Consider the following 17,713-nt stretch of genomic DNA (forward strand, 5'->3'; position numbering starts at 1 on the left):
CTGCTATGCACCCTGATAGCCAGGATCCACAACAAGTGAGATACTTTGAACCGTGCAGTTGTCTCTGGATCTCCCTGTACCTCTAGATGTGCAGCAAATCTTTCCAAATGATTTCATATAGAAAAATAATCTGATTTGCAAGCGAAGAAGGCAAAACTAAAGTTCTGTTTTAACAGACCTTAACAGTGACTTGCAAAATGTATTTATAAAATATATTTATACCCCTGTGATCTTTATGACATGTTGTCATGCCACGGGCACAAATTCCAGTGTATGTTATCAGGTTTATATGTGATAGATGATCACAAAGTAGTGCATAATTGGACAGAAGGCCAATTATAAATGATTTTCAAATCTGTTTATGAATCAAAATCTGAAAAGAAAAACATGTGTTTGAATTCAGAGTTAAGACTTTATTGAATCACTGTTCACTGCAATTACATCTGCAAGTCTTTCGGGATGGCCTTTGCACATTTAGAGATTTAATTTACTAGTATCCACTCACCTTTGCAATGGCTAATTTTGAGTCAGATTGAATGGAGAGGTTCTGTGAACATCAGTTATCAAGTCTTTCTCAAATTCTGTATTGGTCCAGTTTTATTAGATATTCCACCAGTGCTGCACAATGTTCAGTTTGAACTTCCATGTTGCTGACGAAAAGCATCGTACAGATGCTGCCATGATGCTGCCAACACCTTATATTATTGTGGTGTGTTCAGGTGAACCTGTATAGTTTGTTTTCTTGTTTCAGGTTTTTCACAACCTTGCTCTTTGTTTACTAATGTTCTCTAACAAACCTCTGAGCCCCTCACAGAACATCTGCATTTACACTATTTTGTTTTCTACCCTGGTGACTTCTAAAGACAATTGATTGTGCTAGATTTTATTCAGGGGTATCAGAGTAAAGCGGGCTGAAAAATGCATGCCACATGCCTATAGATTTGTTTTTGGAAAATATTTTTTTTTAATACTTTGGAAAACCTAAAAGCATCCCTTTGTATCCATCTATTTGCAACTGATTCCCAAATTTCTGCCCTTGACTGAATGCTCTAGCAATCCTTTACACATCTTTGCAACATCTGTCTTCCAGAAGCAGGCGAAGGGCAGCAAGAGGGTAAATGTCCAATTTGCAATTGGCAAAAGAATGCTGCAATGTGTAGACAAGCAGTTTGCCATATAAACTGATAATATGATATATCGCTACATTTAATAAACAAGTGCTTGAAGCCACTAAACACGAAAGGCTCAAACACAAATAAGTCTCGGTGAAACCTCGAACACAGCTACAGACAACGGATGCCACAACACCAACAATATATTCATCCAAGAGAAGATGAAAGGTACCCCTGATGAAAGGGATAGAACGTTATTTATTCTGCCTTATTAGTGCTCACCAAGACTTTTACCCTTGGTGAAACTCCCAATAAGGTCAGTTTAAGGTGATAATGTAAGGGTTCTGTAAACATGTGTGCACCTCTGTCCCCTCTGTAATACAAAATAATCAATATATGATCCTGGCAGATGGTGTCTCAGCAAATTGGTACAATCATCAATCTCAACGCTGACCTTAAAAAGACAAATAAATTACTGAAAGAGTATGTTCAAGTTTTCTTTCTGTGTTGACCTTTTTAGCAACTAACTGGTTGTTCCATAAAAACCTGCTATAATTTGTTTATGTAACTCAAACTGAGAGTGCAGTGTTAAAAATGCACTAAAGAAAAGGCCCAAGAGTTCAGAGCAATACATCAGAACATGCAGAAAGCATTGTGAAACACACCATGTAAAGTTATTAAGCTTAATGTATTTTTTCTGTGGTTTCTCACTATTAGTGCATGTGTGTGTCTTCCTTTAACCATGCCCTCTTGAACACTTATAAATAAATAAATGTTTGCAAATGGTGTAAGGCATCAACGTCATGATTGTGGGAACAAATACATGACTGTGACGGTGTGTGTCAGGCATGGTTAGCTAAAAAACAATGTGTAGACAATGGGGGAACTTGGTCAATATTTTCGTGTTTGAGGAGGTATGATCTGCCAGTATGAGAACCGATGGTTATGGGGTGCAGATGGGGATGGATCATATGGTTCAGACAACAGATAGTCTGTGGAAGTTGTTTTGTATCTTACCCAGTAGGATCATGGGTTCGTGAAGAAGGAAGGGAGAGGGGGCTGTAAGCTCGTGACTCACTCTTTTACACCCACACACATACACTATGGACTCACTAGTCATCTGTTTGGTGATAGAGCTGAGTTAATGTGTGTGAAAGAAATAGAAGGACAGTCTGAGGCAGTTAGATGAACAAAACATCTACACTCCAGCTACATTTACCCGCATATTTGTTAATCCACTGTATTTAACTCTTCACAAGTTATGTAGACAGGTTTTTTTTGAAAGCAGATGTTAACTCGGGTGTCTTCTCTCTATCCTAGGCTCATCTTTGCCTCCAGATCATCAAGGCTCATCTGTACCCAGCTCCCCATCATGTACACCCAACACCCCAACAATGCTGTGCAGTGGAAACTCTGGATCTAACCTCAACAGCACACTGAACATCAATCTGAATTCAAGCCTCAACTCCAACTACCACACGCTATTTTCCATTTCCACAGGTTGGTCCAAGGTTTCCTGGAATGCTAAATTGTCTTTGGAACCTTTTATTTTTCCACAGCTGTGTATGTTTCAGCTCCAAATATTCTGATGGTTTCTCAGTCTGAACATCTTCACTTCAGTTCAAAGTTAAAAACAATTTTAGAAACAATTTTATTTTCACTTCTTCCTCTACTTGTGACACTGCCAAAACATGGCATGCAAACTAAAGTTGCTCCAATACAAATTTGATTTTCAACCATTGAGCTGCTGAGCTGTTTACAGTAACAGAAATTTAGACAGAAAAGATATTTCTTGCCATCACTCTCTCAATATTTCAAACACTGACTATCCATAGCCCCTTGTATTATTTATATTTTGCCACACTAGAACCATAAAGCTAAATTTAATTTTATGTGACATACTAACACAGAGTAGGGCATAATGAAGAAGGGGAAGGAAAAAGACACATGCCCTTTTAATGTAATGCCCCTAAATAAAATCCAGTAAAAGCAATTGCCTGAAGGCACCTGTTTAGTAAACAGAGTTAACCTGTGTGTAACTTATTCTTAAAATAAATGTATGTTAGAAAGCATTAGTGAGCAAACAGCTGCATGAAATTAAATCCATATCCTAAAAACACAAAGAATGTGGCCCAGTTTAATAATTTCCAAGACATGATTCTCAAGCTAAACTGGCAGCTCAGGCAAAGAGAGCATTAATCTGAGACGCACGCTGCAGGCTTCAGAGATTCACAGCTGAGGCGGGAAAATGTGTTTCACAAAAAAAAAATAATAAGTTGTTCATGCTATAAAGTCAAGTTTTCGGTCTACATGTAAAATGCCATGTGGGGCAAAGCATTGAACACCTAGAATACAACATCCCCAACATGATGTGGGCTGATTTTCTTTAGCAAGGACAGGGAAGAGGGTAACAGTTGATAGGAGAATAGATGGAGCAAAATACCTTGTAATCCTGGAAGAAACCTGTGATGGCGTTTCAACTTTCAGCATTAAACAGCTCTGAAAACAGCCAGAGCTACAAAGGAATGGTTTAGTTCTAAGCATCTTGATTTGTTAGAAAGTCAAAGTCCAGACCAAAATCCAATTTATTTCTGTGGCAAGATTTGACAAATGCTGTTCAATGATCCTCTCCATCTTTGTCAAAATATTCAAAAGCCATCCACCGCTTTGTCTCCTCTTCATAATTAATATTTAATTCATAAATTACATGCAGTTTGTTGTTGCAATGTCACAAAATGTAAACAAGTTCAACAAGTATGAATACTTGTGCAAGTGAGGAATGCAGTAAAACTGACTGAACAGTGACGGAACAGCAAAAAGACATTAGTTCACAAAAGACATGTTTTGGAAATATTTACCTTGGTGATATGAAGCTTTCATCCGTGGTGTCTGTGTTGTCTCAGGAGCAAGGCAAAATGACAAAATATTTGACATAAATACTGACTGACATTTGGAGGAAACCCAGTGGTACAGCAATCATTGGCCCCGATGCTTCTTTAGTTACTACATTCTGAGGCAAATTTCTTACATATCCAGCTGAAAGTGCATTTAGTGCTTATGTTTAGGCTCAGGGGTTAAGCCACCTTCATCTGTCTCTCAGCTGGAATGAAGTCAGCACTCCTGCTGTGGCAGTGATATTGGACTGTTTTTCCTGGTACTGGGTTTCAGATGTTTGGAGGCTCCTATGGATTTGGAACCAAGTAATGTGCACACACAAGCTTGTAGGAAATAAAAAATCATTTCAGGACCTTCCCTCAAAAAAGTATTGGTGAGCGCTAATAAGGCAGAATGGATTAAGTATTGCTACTTTTATATAATTTTTGGAAGAAGGCATACAATGCAAACAAAAATATGTATTGCAACCAAATCTTAAAAGGTGATGACCCCTCTTTGCAATCCGGTTGAGCAAAATGTCTTGCTGGTTTCACTGGTTCAGTGTTCTACCCATTGTCTCTGAACTACAATGTTTCACCAGGAGCTGAAGCTTCCAGAAAAGGGGTCATCAAGGGGGCTGACCCCCCAATGAAAAGAGGGATGGAATTAATATTTATCACAATCTTTTATAATATCTTTTAAAATAATGATAAAAAGTTCATGAAATTCATCACGATCGTTTTCACTACAAAACTATACATTATTCTGTTAGAACCCTACAAACGCAAAAACTGCTCTAAAAATAGAAGAAATCGCAAATGTAACAATCCAAGCCATACTGTCAGTTTTTGTGGTTTGCAGAACTAACAAATGATAAGAGTTTATCATTGTCACGTTAAATCCGTTTTTATCACAATTATATTTTTTCTTGATATTGGTATCTTGGTATTTAATAGGCATTTCAACCAAATAACGCATAATTGGGCATACATCCAATTACTAGATGGTGGCAATATGCTTTCAATACAGGGCCTAATAGGTTTGGAATATGCATCATATGGGATACATATGCTACCTTTGATGTTTGGTGATTTGAATAGAATTTACAACAATAGTTTGCAAGGGGATATATACTCTGGGATGCCTTGGCTTGGGATAAGAGATTGTTATGACAAGAGCCATAATCTGTCAAGCATATGTTGAAGGGCCTTGGAGGAAGCTCAGATCTGAGGTCTTCTTTGCATTACAACAGCAATAATGCTTTGGTCACAAGTAGATCCTCCTTTTTGCTTTCCAAGTAGTGCTAACTAGTCAGGTCAAGGAGAAATAACTAGAAATTATATGAAAAGTATTTCTACAAAGGACATTAGGTATAGGGCTATGTGGATTATCTGATGGGGTTCTTTTGAGAACAGTGAGAACAGAGCCATCTGATTTTTATCTGGGGGTGTTTATTTACCAGATGAACACTTCAGGGTCTTTCTGTGTTCTTTGAGCCCTTCCTAAGCTGTTTATAAGCTGTTTACAGTAGCAGGAAGAGTTGTTGCAATGGGTGTCATTGATCAATCAGCAAAACTGTTTCAGCAGGTGGCATGTGGTATGTTAACTTTGGAGTAAAAAACAGCAAGAAACGTCCCCAAAAGCACATTGCCTTATAGAGAGATCAGGAGTTCAGCTCACTCCATCTCTCAGCGGTCACACTGTTTTGTCTAATCCATGTTTCCTGTAGAGTGCGCAGAGTTTAGACTTTTCTGTCTGCACTACCTGGAAGGTTTCTTGCATTTCAGCTCTTTTTTCTCTTTTACTTCTTCCTCTTCCTAGGTACAACCCCAAGCTCCCCGATTTCCAGCCATCCACAGTCCCCTACCTTACCATCTTGTTCCAGCTCATGGAGTGACGAATGCGCCATCTGTTACGAGAACATGGTAGACACCGTACTCTACGCATGCGGTCACATGTGTCTCTGCTACGCCTGTGGCCTGAAGCTCAAGAAGATGGCCAATGCGTGCTGCCCCATCTGCCGACGAACAATCAAAGACATTATCAAGACCTACCGGAATACTTAGGTGTGCATTAGACAATGTTCAAGACTTTGCAAAAGCCATGCAAGACTTATTAAACTAAGCACAAATTATAATCTGGCTCAGGTACTCTACAGCAGGACTTTAAGCTTGTTTATTAAAACTGTTTGCCTAAATAATAGGAGACATCATGTTAAGCCATTAGAAAGTGAGATCAACAAAAGCTAAATAAGTGTTATGGCAAAAACAAAATAATATCACACCCCGAATCACTTCAATATCTGAAGAGGAAGAGGTATCTGAAGAGGCATATGTCCCATTTAATGCAGTTACCTTTCATGATCTCTCCATCTAAGTTAAACGGAGATTGTCCAGAGCCGAGGACAATAACAAACAGAACCAATCTGTGGGTTTGACCAGCTGCGTCTTCACTGCTTGTCAGGAAGCATTAAGTCAGAAAGTTGTTTAAGAGGAAGAATCAATTGTTTTTCAAAACTAAGAGGAAATCAAGGGAAGATTTCCAGAAGGCATCCTGATTTCCAGTGAAAAAAACTACCTTTAAGGAACTGTAATGTGTAAAGTGAAGTGTTTTGCAGAATATCCCTCCATCTGAGGTTCTCTGAACTCCAGGCAGAGCAGACTGAAAATGATGCAAAAAGTGAGAACGATGTCACTGGAGAAGGTCACGCTTGATGAGGATTGAAGATGTGAATCAGCGACGACAGAGGCAGAGGAGGATAGATGATGTTGTACGTTTGAGACTGAGATGGGGGGTGGAGGTGGTTCAGCTGTGTGTGAACCTTTGAGGAAACAGGAAGTTTTAGATCACCAAGATGTTGAAATACATGTTCTGGTTTTTGGCTGTCATGCCCTCCTCTCTGTGGCTGCTCAGTAACCCCGCTGGATTCTGTAATTGCACAAAAGGTTATCCAAATAAAGAGTGGTTGGTACTGGAGTAGTTTTTCCATTAAGGTGTTGAATCAAGCTCTTCTTCATTGTAAGAATCCCTTGAAAGCATCTTTAAGCGGTTGCAAGTGTGCAATCAGTAAAAAAGGATGAAAGAACTGTGAGAATTTTATTTGCATATAATTTTCCAAATGCTGCTCTCCGTCTATAAAAGCTAGCTCACAATATTTTCACATGTCTACCCTTGTACTATATATTAATATTTGAATAGGTAAGAATGCTTTCTGGCTCTTTCTGAAACATTGCATCACTCATTTATTATTGTAGATACTGATTGATGCTTTAAACTTGTCATCTCATCACTGCAGGAAAAACATTACCAGTTACAAGTTTGTTGTATAACGTTTGAATTAGGTTTCTGAGTTTGTGTATTAAGCAGTTCAATGTGAAAAAACGAAAAAATGTTAAGGTTCATTTTCATAAAAAAATCATTTTTTTGTGGCTCTAGTTTATAAGACATGAGTTGTTTAGCACACACCTAGAAATACAACTTTATTATATTTATGTGTAACTGGACACATGAATGTCCTTGATAGTAGTGTGCATTGTATTTTTTTGTCCCCCTCATAGAGTTTGTTCATGTTTCTATGTCAATATTCCATATTTTTCCAGGCTAGAGTAATTGTTCTCGCATTGCTGAACTGACAGATGAATGACACATCCATGCATCTACAGGAACCCCGTGAACGTTTTGTTGTACCATGCTAGAATCCTGTATTCAATGTTAGCGGATGTTCAGGTGTTTCAATCATAGCTGGTTATTTTTTGACCAAAAATGCCTGAGCAGAAATATGACACTGTGGAGGATTTTTAATAGAAAACAGACAAAGAAACAACTCGTGAGGACTGAGACATTGCTTGTACATTTGAAAGCATATTTATTTTTGATGCTGTTATAGTAAAATCATCACTGTGCATTTTTTCATGTGTGGCTAAGGTAGGAAATGTATCTATAAATCTTCATATGTTTTGGATTAGGACTCCAGAAATATGCAACAGGTCTATAGCATGATTGGTTAAAGAAAGAGTTAACAGAAACTTTCCGATTCCAATCAGTTCTGGAACAGCTTTGACTACCTATTAAGCAGATGTTAACACATACCCAAATTCGACAGGAATATAGTGTATATAATTTAAAAACCATTTTACAATTTTATTCACATTTGAGCCATCTTTTTTTGGAAATAGAGTTCTATAAGAACAAAAAAAGATAACCCAAAAGAGAAAATAAACTATTCTGCATCTCTGTAACAAAAATGATTTTACGCTATTTTGTACTTCAAAAGTTATTAATATAAACCAAACAAAACAAGTAAAATATAAATAAATGTTAAACTTCTGATCATCAGGTCAAGACAAATAATGGTCAGCTTTCCTGGCAACAAGTCTTAGCCATAAAATGAATTAAAAAAATCTAAATTTTGAAACAATTCACTGGTGAAATAGTGAGTTGCTATATGTAAATTTAGATTTTAAACATGTACAATGCAATAAAATATCAGTCAGTCAGTCAGTCATTTTCTACCACTTATTCCATAGTGGGTTGTGGGGGAGCTGGTGCCTATCTCCAGCAGTCTATGGGCGAGAGGCGGGGTACACCCTGGACATGTTGCCAGTCCATCGCAGGGCAACACACAAACAACCATGCACACACTCATTCACCTAAGGACAATTTAGAGTGACCAATTAACCTAACAGGCATGTCTTTGGACTGTGGGAGGAAGCCGGAGTACCCGGTGAGAACCCACGCATGCACGGGGAGAACATGCAAACTCCATGCAGAAAGACCCCTGGTCGGGAATCGAACCCAGGACCTTCTTGCTGCAAGGCAACAGTGCTACCAACTGTGCCACCGTGCAGCCCCATGCAATAAAATATTAACTTGAATATTTCTTCTCTTGCAAAGAGCCAAGCTAGCTGTGTCTTTCCTATCTGCATTTCTTCTAAGGGATAAAGAGCCATAGCTGCACCACTTTAAGGGAATAAACCTTAGTATGTTTATCCCAAAACTGACATTTAAAAGTTAGACTCATTGATCAGATGTGACCAAATATTTTTAGTCCAAATAAAATAAATACCAGCAAATAAGTTACAAAGTGTATGCGGGACAAGACAATGTGTTTGGTTTGCTTTTCTTTCGCAAAAGCTGTTAAAATAATCTAATGGTATCTGAATATGAGTTATGTTTTGTTTGTTAAATAAAGTCTGTAACACTGCTCTTTGTGCTGTTGTCTTTATTTAAATAATCATAATACACAAAAGAAGTGTATACGCCTCTACCTCTTTCCAATGCATAGGAAGGTCATTCTTTACTTAGGTCCAGCCGTTTGGCTTAAATTGTAATAAAAGGGGGAATCTTGTGATTTTGCTGCTGCAGCTCTTCTGCACAGCATGAATATGAAGTCAATTTGGCACATATAGGGTATAAGATAGGATGAATGTCATTAGGTTTCCCCTAAATATGCATCAAAAATGTTTGATGGGAACACAACTCAGAAGTTGGGAAAGACCTAGAGACCAAAAAGGCACTCTGCACTGAACAATCCTCACAACTGTACTTGACTAACATTGCGCAATATACTATATGAATAACAAAGGCAAGAGCTTTTAGTAAACGACCGTAACTCACAGACAAAGTGTTTACATTCATGGTACGTAGACCTGGTCACAGAGAACATTATCTGTTATTTACGAGCCTGTCTGTGGGGTTCTGCTGCAGCAGCACTGTCTTATGGCCCAGTCCAACAGGCACCAGTACAGCCCATGACGTCCAGACATGAAACAGGGCAGCGGCAGCTGCCACTCGTGGCTGAGTATTCTCAGAGGTAAGAGGAAAACCTGCAGGTAGAGTCTGTGAAAGTGACATGAATGCATCGTATCCCGCCGGTGTCTGTGTACACAGAATTTCCACAAAGACCTCTCAGTGAACCTGGCCGACAGCCTTTTAAAGGCTCAAAGTGTCTTGCCAGACATGTTCTAGCTGAGTTGCACTATCTCTGCCAGACAGCTGCTTGGCCTAACACAAACACCATCTATTAAGGTATTGAGTTTGGATTTCAAAAAAATAGTAGACAACATTGATATTGAATTTTAACTAGACATCAGAGAGTCTTGAGTTTTAGTTTTCTTGTCTTCTTGTTGCACCAGTAAGCTGGTGTTAGGTGTTCAGTGTGATGTGAAATCTTTTCTTCTGTACAATTTGTGGACAAACTGTAAAATTAAATACCATAATGTTTCAAAGTGTCAACTGATTGTAGTCAATGCCACACTATTTAATTACTGAGTTGATGAAGTCACCCAGTAAGTTACTCTGATAGTATTTAATCCTTACCAAGATACTGTGCAATGTTGCCATCCAGTGGTCAATACTGGACTTGCACCTTGATGTCTGCATATTAAAGTTAATTTATTTCAGTTTCTCAATTCACTAAGTGAATTATGTAGATTAATTACACACAAACTGATGTTTTCAACCCTTTATTTCTGTTAGTTATGATTATTTTCGGTTTACAGCTAATTAAAATACATTTAATTTCTTAGGATATAATCAGTTTTAAAAAACTGCTTCAGTTTACATCACGCTAAAAAAAGGCTGTCAAAAATAAATTTTACCCTTTTCAATATTCAATGGAAACATATTTATTAACATTACAGCAAACAAAACTCTTCTTATAAATGCTGACCAGCTTTTTGTATGTTTACAATGGTATTTGACAATTTATCTTTTGCAATGAGCTTTAAGTCTTTAAGATTGTAAGGCCTCCTTGCCATCACCCTTATCTTTCAGCTCCGTCCTCAGATTCACTATCAGATGCAGTTGTTGTATCCACGCCAGGCCTCTGATGTGGATACAACATAATGTCATTACTTTTAGTCAGAAACATATGCTTTGAAAGTTTAAAAAAAAATCATGTCAAACCAAAATCTTCCAGATGAATGAATAATTTTACACAATTTGGGAAAACCCAGATTATAATTTCATGCATTATTAAGTTTCTATGTGAATGCATTTTCAGTCAATACCTTAAACCAGTGCTTCCATGTGTGTCATGATGGAAAAATAAAAGGAAGTCAGCCAAAATATAGGAAGAGAATTGTGGATCTTCAGAGGTCTGGTTCATCCTTAGGTAAATTTCCCAGGTGCCTAAAGGTTCCACGATTATTTATTTGAATGATTAACAATTACCAAGTCAAAACACCATATAAGTGTCTGTGTTCAAGGGGAATCTGTGTCCCAGAGACCACATCAGAGAAGCGGAAGACATTGTCAAGTAACTAACAGAAGCTAGTGGGACAGTGAAAGCAGTCCTAAAGGAAACTCAACAAGGAACAAACCAGTAGTCCAGCGACATAAAAAGCCAAATTACAATTTGTATTTGCACTTAGCTTCAAAAACCTTAATTTTCGGAGACTTGTCCTGTAGTCTGTTGAAATGACAATTAAAAGTTTTTAGTCACAATGACCATTTTTAAATTCAGAAGAAAAAGGTGGAAGCTTACGGGCGTGACAAAGCCATCCCAACTTTAAACTAGTTATTGCAGCATCATGTTGCATGGGTGTGTTATGCTGCAGGAGGGACTGGTATAGTTTGCAAATTAAATGGCATAATGAGCAAAGAACATTATGTGGAAATATTGAAGCAGCATTTCAAGATATTAGCAGGAAAGTTAATGCTTGGCCACAGCTGGGTCTTCCATTGGACAATGGCCCTAAGCATACTACTAAATTAGTTACAAAGTGGCTTATGGAGAGCAAAGTCGCACAAATAATTTGGGTAATCCTAACTGGCCGAAAAAATGAAAAGTTTAGTCTCATTCAATGTCAGACATCCATCCATCCATCATCTATACCCACTTATCCTTGCAGGGTCAGGCAGGGGTTGGTGCCTATCTCTAGCAGGCATTGTGCAAGAGGTGGACTACACCCTGGATAGGTCACCAGTCCACCACAGGGCAACACAGAGAACAACAGGACAAACAAACATGCATTCACACACTCATACCTAATGGAAAAAGCAAGCAATCATTTAGCTTCTGCAATGGTACTGACCTCAAAGATAGTGAAAATCTGACAACTAAACAAAGAAAGCTTATAAACCAGGACAGTGCCAGGAAACATACCAATGTCAAAGAAAACCCTACACAAATCAATCTTGTATGTAGACTGAATTATGGATGATGAGTTTGAAAATGTGTAGATGGCAATAAATTCAGACTTGTACATTAGAGTTTTTGTTAATTTAAGTCTGGAAAAATAATTGCATCACTGAAGGCGGAAATTAATTTGACAGTAAATAAATGATATGAAAATGATGAGTGGATGTAAAGTTTTGTCCAGCACATCTTCTGTTGTTTCTTACCTTGTAAATTATCATTTGCATCTGGAAACAATCAAGATAAGCATAACATAAAATGTTCTAATATACTGATTTACATATTTAATATAAGTAAATTTTATTATGTTTGAGGCACCTAATCTAATCAGTAAGTAATGAGTGACAACTCTCTGTAAAACTACCCCAGTGTTCAAGTTTCCTTTTAATCTGTTTATAGCTGAAGGTTGCAGTATTATAGACTGCAGTAATAACGATGCCACTCTGGTAACTTCAACCATTTAATTTCTCATTTGGAGATAAATTAAGAAACTTGGTGAGCAAAACATGCTGGTTTTCTAAATCTAAAGCCGATTAAGGCCTGTGGGTTAGAACTGAGAATATAAATGCCAAATAATCAAACATGAACTATTTTACTAACACATCTAATCTTATTTTTTGCTGTATTTATCAACCTACATCTGAAATTTGTCTTTATGTAAACAGACTGTGATTTGGAATCTTTCCCCTTTTTCATGGTTGAAAACAACTCTGTTGTTTGATCTCAGTGATTATGTCTTGCTATTATATTGTTCATTATTTAAGACCTTAATTCGCAATTATTTTAGATAATTAGTTCTTGTAGTCATCATTTTTACGCTAATTAAGATGACTGCCTTTGATTACATTTTGAAAGACGCATTTTTTAGTTTCTTGTCAAATATTTGAAGAAAGAAAATCAATAATTCACTAGTTCTAAATTTGTGTTCATCCAGTCGTTAATAAAATTTTTTATGTGCAAACCTGTAATCTAATGAACTGTTCCTAAATTGTGCAAAACACATCATTTATGCAAAAAACAAAACACACGTATGTTAAAAAGTGCATTTATTAGAGTCATTTTTGGCACTTCAGTTATTGTAAATGGTCACACATTTTGCATTAAAAAAGAGCATCCCCAAAAAAAGAATTAGGTCAAATTTACTGCCCAGCAGAAATTCAAAATGTTATTGTTTTGATGGAGCAGTTTAAAGCTGTGATTTTTTAATACAAGATTAAAGAATGAATAAATTATTTTTCATGCAAGATTTGATTTTATCAGAAAAAAGATAGATAAAACGAGATATTGCAAGTTAAATGGCTTTAACAAAATACTGAAAATCTGAGATGCTCACAATACGTCTCTTTGGAACAATATTTAAAAAAATGGATAAACTGATTTACATAAAGAAGACGTACAGTATAAAGATATATAAACAAGAAGTGACTAACGCGAAGCAGCTTAGATTTTCTTTAGCAAAAAATAAGTAAAAGGTGTTGTTGATATAATGAATCACTTTAAACATGCAGTGAGCCTTAATTTCTTAAAAAGTGTTAGGAAATGCATTCAAAAGTTACAAAAATGGTTCAAGGATTAGAAAAATAAAGACAGCCTTCAAGTTAAATTTACAGTGCCATGCAAAAGTATTCATGACGCTTGCACTTTTCCACAATTTGGCTTGTGACAACCACAAACTTCAGTGGATCTCTTTGGGATTGTATTTAATACACAAACACAAAGTAGTGCAAAATTGTGAAGTGAAAGGAAATGTAATACAAATCTTGAATTTCTCAAATTCAAATCTCAAATGTGTCATTTTTCAGTCCCCCGAAGCAATACATGGCTTGTTGCAAACTGCAAACCTGTGGGTTTCAAAGCGGGGCCGCCAGGGGGCGCTAGAGGGACCTAAGAAAGGTTGTGATGATAAAAAAAAAAACACTGTTCTTATTCTCAACAGTTTGTTGAATTTTATTCAGTGGGATTGTAATTGTGTTAACATATTTTAATAATATTCTTACATTAAAGAAATGTATTGATTATTGAATAGTTAGTAAAAGACATTTTAAAAAGTTTATGTTTTTGTTTACATAATTCTTAGCATCGTCTGTGGTTTAGCAAAAGGGTTCCCGCCCAGAAGCTAATGCTGTTTGGGGAGCCATGGTATGGAAAAGTTTGGGAACCCCTGCTCTGAACAATGGCTTTCTTCTTGCCACTCATCCACAAAAGTTAGAATTGTGGAGTGCACGACCCACCGGTTGCGTTTAATTTTATTTAGTGGCGTCACAGTAAAGGTTTTCGTATTTTTATTTCTAAAACGTTGCAAAAACTTCATCATTTTCTTTACAGCACTACTTTGTGTTGGTCTATCACATAAACTCTCAACAGAATACACAACTGTTAATACAAAATGACAATGTGAAAATGTTCAAGAGAAGTGAATATTTTTGCAAGGCCCTGTAATTGCTGGTAAATATTCAGTAATTCTACTGCCCTTTGGTTTTGACACTAAATCCCAAGCTTTTCATGCAAGGTCTTATGCACTTCAACATATAGTCTCATTTTACCAGATTACATCTGGTAAAATGAGCCTTTCTTATTTCTTAATTTCTTAATTAAAATTTTACCTTGCCACTTGTATTGATGAAGGTACCAGATTAGCCTTTTAGAATAAACCAATTCATCTGTAAGACTTGAAATGCATGTTTATGGCACTGTCAGTTTTATTGTTTCTTCTCAAGGTAATTAGAGGGAACCCACCCTTTCCTTGGCTTTCCATTGTCTAGAACTTTGCAATACCACCAGCCATTAGGGTTTCTTTCAAGAACTTCCAGATTTGTCCCCTCAGGAAATCCCATAGTCTCCTTGTCACCGTGGTAATCTGCAATGGAGACGTACACCTCCCTGAGGTTGTTATGGATGATGTGGGGTTTAGGTTTCACAGGAGACACTGGAAGAGCATTCCTCTTAGAGCTCAGGCCTAAAGACTCTGAGCTACCGGTACCAGATCTGTTCCCGTTGTTCGATGGAAGGCTGCGAGGCACAGCGCCAAAAGAAGCATTGCGTCGCACTGTGGGGCTGACACGTGGGTTGTCTGTTGAGTTCAGAGACTCATTTCTCCTGAGGGACACAACAGGGCTGGAACCATCTCTGATTGGTGCAGAGATGAAGACAGACTGAGGTCTGACAACCTGCTGTTGTTTGTTGCTATTTTGTTTAAGTGAGCCAAACAAGCTTGTAGGTTTGGAGAGACCACCTGGAGGCTTGGAAGGAATGGGTGGCATGACCTTCTTTAGATTTTGGTTGATGTTGTTCAACACCCGCACCCTTTGTTCATTCTTTTCTAGACTGTTGGACTTGCTGAGGCATCCAGGTTTCGTTGGGGTACCATAGGATTCGTACTCTCCCATGTCGTCTTGCTGTCTGGCATGCTCCAAGAAGTATGTTGGAGCCCAACCCTCTGCATCTCCCCAGCGGATATACCACCAGCCACTTTCCTGCTTCTCAAGGACTTCCACCACCACCCCAGCGGGGAAGCTGAGCTCAGAGTCTTGAACTTTCTCATAGGGATCAGTTGTGCGATACAGGTTGCAGCCTTCCATGTCAGACTCACCTCGGCTGCCTTTTGAATAGATGGATGAGAGATCAGATGTACTCTGAGAGGAAAAGGAATCTTCCGAGGAAATGACTGAAGCTGTCTCAGAATCTTCACCTTTACTTTTGGTGCCATTCTTCAGCTGACCTGTTGGCCGCAGCTGTCTTCTTAAGGTGCTGATGTCCATCTTCTCTGCACTAGATGTTTTGGCTAGCTGCGGCTTAGGTCTCACCACAGGCCTTAGCTTAGAAGAAGACTTGGTGAAGGAGGTCATCTTGCTCTCTTCATGGTCTTTCTTTGGTCTGGACAGATCTGGGGTTGACTCAAAGGAAGCAGATTTGGGACTGGATGCTTCCTCAGATTTGCCTGAAAGTGGGCTCTCGTTCAAGTCGATTTTGAGCCTGTTACCAGCAGGTCTCAATCCACCTGATACCTGGTTTGCAGTCTTGCCAGTTTCTGACAGGACACTTGTTTTGGAAGAGTTTGAGTCTCTGCTGCACTGCCTCTCCGGGGTCTCCCTAAAGGGCAGGAACCCATCATTCTCATAGATACACTCCTCCTCTGCCTCAGCTTCTCCTTCTTGGCCATCCTCAAATGATTCACCAAATTTAAAGGAGGCGCTGTGGAGTGATGAAGCAGGAGATGGCTTAGAAGACAAATGAGATCCCTTCTCTGAGGAAGTTTCTTCATTCTTTAAATCCACCAGGGAACTTTCCCCCCTCAGAAACTCAAACTCAGATTCCAGGTCCAGATCTCCAATTGCAGGTACATCGTATTCTGGCTCTTCATAAACTGGCCTCCCAGGAGATACAGGAGTCTCTGGAGCCTCCGATCCTGGGCTGCTGGGAGGTGCTGTCTCCATAGAATCCTGTTTTTTCACAGGCGGAGCAGGAGGGGGAACTTTTGGTCGGCACAGAGTGCTTGTTCTTCGATTCAAGTTGGGCTTTTTACGTTTGTCAATGTAGGAACATGGAGCCCAGCCCTCCTTTTCACCAATCTGGACGTACCACCATCCACCAGCATTCTTTTCAATCACCTAAAGTACACAGACAAAATTGTTTACTCTTCTAGTAGAGTGATTCTGATCCAGGAGTGATGCTAAGCTTTGTGACAGTTAATTGGAAGAAGTCTACTTCTTACACATACATCCATGGTTTCAAAATGTATGATTATCTTGTTTCATAGATTTTACTTGAAAGAATGTTTACCTCTGCTTTCTGTCCTCCATTAAAACTGATGCCATCTGATATGCAAGACTGGAAATCTGCGATTGTGTAATACTCTGCTTCAACTGCAGGGGGCTCTGGAGGGGAGGGCAACTGAAATCCCTAAATGATGAAAAGAGACTTTAAAATCTAATCAACGTGGGTGAAAAGGCAGGGTACATGTACACTATTGCGTTTAAGTCTATTCTGATTTGTGAACTTGAAACAGTAGATTTTTATTTTTATTTGTCCCATTTTTTATCAAAAAAAAAAAAAAAAATGTTCTATCTTTTTTTGTTTCTCTACTACTTTATCTGAGGATGTTTTACCTAAAATCGAAATGGCATTTTATTAATACCTAGGTACATACACAGTGCTATGAAAATGTATTTTACCCATAACAGATTTTGTAAGTTTTGTTCTTTTTTTATATATATAAAAAGCAATTTTCTAATGATGATTTCATTAATTATGTAAAAAAGCCCCAAAAGCTACGTGGAGCTACATGAAAAAGTGACCTCTGGCAACTCCCCCCAGCCCCGCTTCCTATATAATACATTTGTTATGATAACCACATTTTTTGAATAGTAGACCAATCACATCCACCATGCTGCCAGATTGTTTTGTATTGTTGTTTTGTTCAAGAAATAAAATCCTCATTTGAAAACTGTATTTTGTATTGACTTAGGTCATGTTTGTCTGATAAATATGATGATCTGAACATTTAAAAGTGGCAGAAAACAAAACCAGAAAAAATACAGATACTGTAAAATACCTAAATACATTTTTTTTCACAGCATGCAGAAAAAGC

The 17,713-nt window shown here is 38.0% G+C and overlaps 2 protein-coding genes across 8 annotated transcripts in view; one reads left to right on the forward strand and one right to left on the reverse strand.

Annotated features, from left to right (window-relative positions):
- LOC124858658 (E3 ubiquitin-protein ligase NEURL1-like) overlaps positions 1-8,560 on the forward strand; it is a 48,884-nt gene extending 40,324 nt beyond the window's left edge. The window contains exons 5-6 of the mRNA XM_047350779.1: positions 2,433-2,612; positions 5,808-8,560. Of these exons, the coding sequence (XP_047206735.1) occupies positions 2,433-2,612; positions 5,808-6,052 (425 nt within the window). The 3' untranslated portion in view covers positions 6,053-8,560. The remainder of the gene's footprint in view (positions 1-2,432; positions 2,613-5,807) is intronic.
- Positions 8,561-13,155: 4,595 nt separating this feature from the next.
- The window catches only part of LOC124858981 (SH3 and PX domain-containing protein 2A-like), a 106,146-nt gene continuing 101,588 nt past the window's right edge, over positions 13,156-17,713 (reverse strand). For all 7 annotated transcript variants that reach the window (XM_047351348.1, XM_047351347.1, XM_047351350.1 and 4 more), the window contains 2 exons: positions 16,906-17,025; positions 13,156-16,733 (listed from right to left, as the gene is read on the reverse strand). In XM_047351348.1, the coding sequence (XP_047207304.1) occupies positions 14,826-16,733; positions 16,906-17,025 (2,028 nt within the window). In that variant the 3' untranslated portion in view covers positions 13,156-14,825. The remainder of the gene's footprint in view (positions 16,734-16,905; positions 17,026-17,713) is intronic.

This window comes from Girardinichthys multiradiatus, chromosome 22 (assembly GCF_021462225.1).
Source record: "Girardinichthys multiradiatus isolate DD_20200921_A chromosome 22, DD_fGirMul_XY1, whole genome shotgun sequence".
In the NCBI taxonomy this organism is placed as follows: domain Eukaryota; kingdom Metazoa; phylum Chordata; class Actinopteri; order Cyprinodontiformes; family Goodeidae; genus Girardinichthys; species Girardinichthys multiradiatus.